The sequence below is a fragment of the Neofelis nebulosa genome, chromosome 5 (assembly GCF_028018385.1).
Source record: "Neofelis nebulosa isolate mNeoNeb1 chromosome 5, mNeoNeb1.pri, whole genome shotgun sequence".
In the NCBI taxonomy this organism is placed as follows: Eukaryota; Metazoa; Chordata; class Mammalia; order Carnivora; family Felidae; genus Neofelis; species Neofelis nebulosa.
This window is the reverse complement of record NC_080786.1, coordinates 100,149,059-100,156,505: the sequence shown is the minus strand read 5'-3', so window position 1 is coordinate 100,156,505 and position 7,447 is coordinate 100,149,059. Positions and strand designations below refer to the sequence as shown.

The following is a 7,447-nucleotide window of genomic DNA, read 5'->3' as shown; positions in this document are numbered from 1 at the left end:
TTTATTATAATTATTAAAAAGTAAACATCATTTAAAATATGGCTTCTTAAACCAAATTCTGCATTATTCTTCTTGACATAACTCATAATGGTGGAGAAGGACATAAAAGAGAGGCTGGGGAGATTATCCTTGAGTGAAATTCTCCATACACTCCTTTTTCATTCTTCCATAGCTTCTCTGATATAATGAAAACTTCATACAAAAGCTGAAATTACTAACAGAATTCTGCTCTATGGACAGATTCCTGTTGCCAGTCAGATGATACACAAAGCAGGACACCTTAAATACCCGGTGGTCCTCCCAGCGGCACAAACTCTGGACGGTCACTGTGTCATTGCCCAGTGGCTCTTCCACAGTGTGACAATCTCCCCCTGGGGTCCAGGAGATCTGCGCCGCTGGCTTCCCTGCAGCTGCCCTACACACGATAGTTCCATTCTCAAGTTGAAACAGGGTCACCTTGAGGGGCACTGCAGAGATGCAGGGCAAAATGCTTCAGTCTTAACACACGGATATGGAATAGAGAGAGGCATCTGTTTCAGTCCAAATCTGGTTATCTGACATCCCACAATATACGATGCTCCTTACCTAACACTGTCAGGTGATATCCATGATAGAAATGCCCATGAGTTGTGACCACTTCACACCTGTAATATCCATCATGAGTGATGGCCACTCGATCGATCTGAAGGGCGGGATTCTGATCAGGTCTGGAGTCCCAGGATATTGTCTCGTCACTACAGTTTATGGCCCTGGTCTCATTTGTATCTCTCCTGTAGGCTCTGGTGCAGGAAGGCTTGTCTCTGAGGATTATTTCCCATGTGGTTACCAGCACAGTTGTCAAGCTGATGAGAGGGCAAGAGAGGATACCTTTGTATCCACAGGTACAGACAGGGAAGGGTGAGCTGAACACCTGCACAAAGAGAATAATGAAAGTACTTCATGTGTTTATTTTTCATAACATACTACGTAAAATTTTACTATAACAGGACTTTACTGGTGATCTTATTCCAGAAATATAAGGCTTACATAAAAAATTAAACATGCACAAAATGCATATAACATGTTAAAACTAATCCAAAGATGAACCCATTTTTCTCCTTTATACTTTGGTCTTAGATAAACTATACCTATTATCATTGTGAGAAATATTTAAGCATTGTGCATTGATTCGCAGGTTTTGATATGTAAGAAACAAGAAAACACAATATAAATAAATGGACAAAATCATCTAAATCTAATCTTTTGGTTAGAGAGACTATTAGATTTATCTAATAACTCATGCTTCTTAGTATAGAAAGTAGAAAGAAAAATTGGTGAGTTGATTTTCTCCTCCTAAGTATTAAGGAGAAAGAATAAGTCAGAATATCAGAACTAATAAGAAAGAATATCAGAACTAAATGCCTATCCTTACGGGTGGCACTTCAGACAAAAATAAATATAAAAAGCATAAAATGGCATTCATGTTGACCAGACTGAACATTTTTTTAATGCTTATTTATTTTCAGAGAGATAATGAGTGGGGGAGGGGCAGAGAGAGAGGGAGACAGAGAATTCCAAGCAGGCTCCCTGCTGACAGCTCAGAGCCCAACACAGGGCTCCATCCCACAAACCATGAATGAGATCATGACCTGAGCCAAAACCAAGAGTCGGATGCTTAAATGGCTGAGCCACCCGGGCACCCCACCACTACCCAGGGTGGGTATTTTTAAAGCTTTTTTTTTTTTTTTTGGAGAATCACAATCAGTAAAATCAACAGATCTTTCTTCCTTCCTTCCTATTGAGTCACACGTACACTGCCAAACAGTTCAACTGTGAACTCTGCTCACAGATTGCGTCTCTATATTCGGATTACAAGAATTTCATAAATTCACTCCTCAAGATCTCACTCTATTCTTTTAAAGGAAATTAAATAATCATATGCGTTTTAACAGGGGCGCCGTCTCCAGAGAAGTGGCTCCCAGGGTGAGGATCCCAAGCACCATGGACAATCTCTGTTCTTTCACCTTCCTCTGCTCTAGGACCCTCCAGCAACCCCCCTTCACCTGTGATGGGACTTCTGTGATTCCTGTTAGTCACCCTTTCTTAATCCTTCTCTTCCTCTATTCACACCTGTTGCGATAATTTATCAGTGACCAGTCACTCTCCCACACTCAGTGGGGTTGGCACCTGTCTAACAAATATAATCTCCTCACAGCCATGTGATAAGCTACCGTGATTTCACCTCCTGGTCACAGAGGGATAGCAGGTGGATTCTCCTATTGGCTCCAGAACCAGCAGTCACCTTCCAGCTTTTCTGCATCCTGTGTCTATGACTCTCCTCCAGTCTCCTCCAGCCCTTCTGCACACAGACCAATCCTTATGAGATTTGGGGCTTCTCCTTTCTGTCCTCGCTGCCAGATTTTAGATTACGACCCCATCACCACACACCTGGATTCCTGCAGAAGTCTCCTGACATCTGTGTCCGTCTCAAATCTCTCCCCTCTTCGGTTCACACCTGACCTTGCAGCAGGTCCAAGATTCTGGGACACGGGTGTGATCCCCTCCATCTAACACCCCTCAGAGACCTCTCCCCGCCTGAAGACAGCACTTACATGTCCTTGTGTTGCCTTTGAAAGCCCTCTTTTGCAGATAGACTCACTTTGCCATCTTATCACCCCTCAGTCGCCCCCACACTTCGCAAAGAAAACACCAAGCACTGCTGCATATCTGGGTCTTTCCTCACATCGTTCCTGCAGACTGGGGTGGCCTACAGACCACTCTTTGTCCACGAAAACACTCCTCTTCCCCTAAGAGCCATTTCACACGCTGCCCCTGCCGTGAAGCCTTCTCAGAGCCTTGCTGCTTCGCCTTCTCCTCTACACTCCCAGCACTTGATGTGAGTGCTCATCTCCTCTGTCAAATGCCATCTGTGCTGACATCTGGGCTCCCCCGCGAAATGAGCCCCTTAGGGCGCTGTGGGGCTCTAGCTACTCTTGTTTGTCCCCGTGTTCCCCACATGGCCTAGCACAGTGCCTGACAGGGAGAGCTCCATAATCCTCAGATGGAATGTGCACTGCCCGGGGGGAGGAGGCCCGGGGTCATTCAGGGTCCCTCACACCTCAGCACTCAGACCATCATACTCTTCAACCGGGCTCAGGCTGGCCCCCTGACCAGCCCATCAACCTGTTTCTAAGGAAGTTCAATACTTTTTCCCTTTAGTACTGGCCTGTAGGAAAAAATTAAAAAACATATTACTTCCATAGGAAGTATGAAACGTTTCTGCTTTCAACCACGAATGTACTATTTGTTGAAGGTAGAAGATATTCAGAGAAAAGTAAATGAAATGAACTTCAGGGACTGAAATTGAGTGTCAGCCACTGTTTATTCATACATCTTACATACAACATGATAGAAAATCAGTTGTCACTAAATTCCACAAAAAGCTTTACAAAACAGAAATTAGAAGTTATTTCATCATTATGTGGAAAAAACAGGTTAATATTTAAAATTACATTGTAGGCTTTTAATCAATAATTTCTCATTTTTGAGACACCTTGTTCTGTACTTGACAATAATTTTCTCCAGGGCAACCCTGCCTCCACTCCTCTCCTAGCCACAGTGGATTGTTCCACCATGGGTACCTCACATGATGGGGACTGAGTATAGTGTTTTCTCCAGATCCACCTCCTGATTAAAGTTGTTTGATCCACTGGTGGGCACCTCACCCAGCTGCGCAAATGAGAGTACTTTCACGAGAATTTTGGAACCAGATTGAGACTAGTCCATTCTTCTTTTCCTCCCCTTTTCTTACAGTGATGGCTAAATTTACGTGTCCATTTTATGTGTTCTCGATGTTTCTGTGAAAGTATTTTTAAAAAATTTTTTAATGTTTATTTATATTTGAGAGAGGGAGAGAGACAGAATGTGAGTAGGGGAGGGACAGAGAGTGAGGGAGACACAGAATCTGAATCAGGTTCCAGGCTCTGAGCTGTCAGCACAGAGACAAATGTGGGGCTGGAACTCACAAAGCCGTGAGATCATGACCTTAGCCGAAGTCAGACACTTAACTGACTGAGCCACCTAGGCACCCCAAAAGTATTTTTTTATAGATAAGATTAACATTAATATGAGTAGACTTTCAGTAAAGCAAATTACCTTCCATAATGTCGGGAGGCCCTGTTCAAACAGTTGAAGGCCTTATTTTAATAAAAGACTGACCTCTGGGAAAGGGAAGTTCTATAGCAGACTGCCTTCAGACTCACTACTCCTCTTCCCTGGGTCTCCAGCTGCTGGGCCAGCCTGCTGATTCTGGACTTGCCAAGCCTCTACACTCTTGTGAGCCAATTCTTAAAATAAATCTCTCTCTTTTCCCTCCCTCTCTCCCTCCTTCCTTCTGTCTCTCCCTTTACTCTCTGTTATTCTGTTTCCCTGAGGACTGATGACTATCCTGGAAAGAATGAAGCAGAAGCAGAGAGGGAGAGAGAGAGAGAGAGAGAGAGAGAGAGAGACTCCTCACCTAGCTAAAGTTTCTAATTCCATCCTTCCTGAGACCCACGTGCATTCCTTCCCTTGGAATTCCTGACAATCAAAGACTTTTCTGATAACCAAAGTAGTCCTAATCTACTTCAAATCTGGGTTCTGAAAAGATCTGTATTGAAGTAAAACACAACAATTTTTTTCTAAATTATGATTTATCCTGGGAATATTCTGTGTGTGCTTGAGAAGACTGTATTCTGCTATTGTTGGAAACAATGTTCTGTACATATCTGTTGGGCCATTTAGCCTAGTGTTGTTCAAGTCCACTGTTTCCTTATTGGTCTTATGTTGGAATGATCTTTTCATTTTCCAATGAAAAGGTACAGTTACAGTTCCCTGAAAATGCTGTATTGTTTTCTATTTCTTCTTCAGGTCTGTCAATATCTGCTCTATATATTTAGATGCTCTGATGTTGGATGAATAAATATTTACATGTGTTTGGCTCCTGGGTTGCTCAATTGGTTAAGCATCCAACTTCAGCTCAGGTCACTCTCTCACGGCTGAGTTCCATCCCTGAGTCAGACTCTGTGCTAACAGCTCAGAGCATGGAGTCTACTTTGGATTCTGTGTCTCTCTCTTTCTCTACCCCTCTCCTGCTAATGCTGTCTCTCAAAAATAAATAAACATTTTAAAAAAAATTTTTAAATATTTTCAAATGTTAAATCCTCTTGATGAATTGGCTTTTTACCATTAGAGACTGAAATGCTCTGTCTTTAGTTACATTTTTAAACTTAAAGTCTATTTTCTCTAATATTAAATATAGCTATCCTTACCTTCTTTTGGTTTTTATTCCCTGGAACAGCTTTTTCCATCCATTCACTTTCAGCCTACATGTATCTTTGACTAAAGTCAGTCTCTTGTAGTAGCATATTGTTGAATCTTGGTTTTTTTTTTAAATCTATTTGCCCACTATATACCATGTGATTGGAGAATTCAGTCCATTTAATTTTTTTTAAATGTTCATTTATTTTTGAAAGAGAGAGACAGTACAAGCAGGGGAGGGGCAGAGAGAGGGGGAAAGAGGACCCAAACAAGCCCCCGGTATGGGTTTTGAACTCCCAAACCACGAGATCATGACATAAGCTGAAGTCAGCCACCCAGGTGCCCCAGTCCATTTACATTAAGACAACTGATAAGAAAGTAGGTACTTACTATTGCTATTGTGTTCATTGTTTTCTATTTTGAAGTTCCTTTATTCCTTTCTTCCTGTCTTACTGACTTCCTTTGTGATTTGATAATTTTTTGTAGCAGTAGGATTTGATTTCTTATTCTATGTCTCCTGTGTATCTACCAAATGGTTTTCTTTGTGGTAACTATGAGTCATACGCCCAACACCTTATACGTATTTCAAGCTGATTACAATATAAATTCATTGCATACAATACTCAATATTTTTACATCTCCTCCCTCATTTTATGTTACTGATGTCACAATTTACATATTTAACTTGTGTACTGACAGATTTTTATAGCTATAATTATTTTTAATATTTTTTTGGCATTGGTACTAGCGTTAAAAGTTAATTCACACACCATCATTACGGTATTACACTATTCTGAATTTAATTATATATTGGCCTTTACAATATGTTTAATGTCCATATGTCACCATGTTGCTAGTTAGCACCCTCTCTTTTCCTTTTATTTATTTATTTATTTATTTATTTATCTTACATGTATTTATTTTGAGAGAGAGCATGAGCACGTGTGGGGCAGAGTTAGAGGGAGAGAGAGAATCCCAACCTGGCTCCACACTGTCAGCACAGAGTCCAATCTGGGCTCGACCTCACGACCAAGAGATCGTGACCTGAGACAAATGCAAGGGTCGTACACCTAACCGACTGAGCCACCCAAATGCCATAGCATCCTGTTATTTCAATTTGAAGAACTCCCTTTAGAATTTCTTGTAAGCAGGTTTAGTACTGATGAAGTTTGTCAGTTTCTGGTTTTTTCTAGGAAAGTCTTTACCTCACCTTTATTTCGGTTTTCCAAGTGAAGGACTTCCATGGCTGGATTTTTCTTTCGGCACTTTGAACGTATCATCCCACTCTCTGGGTCTGCAAGGTCTGTGCTGAGAAATCTGGGCATCCTTTATATACGACCACTCACTTTTCCTCTGCTGCTTTCAAAAGTTTCTCTTTTCTATTTGATTGTAACGTGTCTTAGTGCAGATTTCTTTACAGTCAGTCAAGTTCTGTGGTCTTCATGGATCTGGATGTTCATTCCCCACAGATTTAGGAGATTGCCTCTCATTAGTACTTTGCATAAGCTTTCTGCTCCTTTCTTTTATGCTTATCTGGGGCTCCAGTAATGCCTATATTGCTTGGTTTGTTGGTGTTTCATAACATCCCGAGACTTTCTTCCCTCACTTCCATTCTTCCTGCTGGTTTGCTTTTTATCTCTGACTGGATGATTTCAAATTATGTCTTTGTGTTCACTAATTATTTCTTCTGCTTGATGACTCTGCTGTTGGAACCCTTGATTGAATTTTTCAGTGTAGTCTTTGCATAAAATTTGCCGTTGTGTCCTTTACATGATTTCTACCTCTTTTTTTGAACACTCCCTTTGCTCATAGATTGTCTTCTAGATTCTATTTAGGGGTCAAACTGTGTTCTCCTGTAGCTCACTGAGCTTCCTTAAGTAGACTATTTTTGAATTCTTTGTCAGGCATGCAGAGCTCCATTGCTTTGAGATCAGCCACTGGGGCTTGATATGTTCTTTTAGTGATGTCATGTTTCCTTGAATGTTTTGAAAGCTTTGCATTGCTCGTGTCTTCACACTTGAAGGAGCTGTCACCACCACCCACCCCTCCCACCCACCCCCCACCAGTCTTTACTGCCTGGCTTCTTCAGAAAAAGATATTCACCTGTCAGCCCAGCTGGAGATTCTGGGAGGTCTCTCAGACCTTTCCTAAGGAGGTACCTTCTCCATTC

At 41.5% G+C, this 7,447-nt stretch overlaps 1 protein-coding gene across 1 annotated transcript; it reads right to left on the bottom strand.

Annotated features, from left to right (window-relative positions):
- On the bottom strand, positions 1–6,602 carry LOC131513161 (cell surface glycoprotein CD200 receptor 1-like). Its single transcript, XM_058732528.1, has 3 exons — positions 6,483–6,602; positions 586–910; positions 1–467 (listed from the first exon to the last, which is right to left on the bottom strand). Exons 1-3 carry the CDS (start codon positions 6,600–6,602, stop codon positions 124–126), a joined length of 789 nt encoding a protein of 262 aa, XP_058588511.1. The 3' UTR covers positions 1–123.
- Positions 6,603–7,447: the final 845 nt, after the last annotated feature.

Bases quoted from the DNA above. Each gene is read 5' to 3' on its own strand.
- LOC131513161 (XM_058732528.1), bottom strand. From the start codon at position 6,602: ATGCCCAGATTTCTCAGCACAGACCTTGCAGACCCAGAGAGTGGGATG. The intron at 911-6,482 runs GTAAAGACTTTC...CTCTTTGTGCAG, and splicing joins AAAACCGAAATAAAGGTGAG to GTGTTCAGCTCACCCTTCCC. The intron at 468-585 runs GTAAGGAGCATC...GCATCTCTGCAG, and splicing joins ATATCACCTGACAGTGTTAG to TGCCCCTCAAGGTGACCCTG.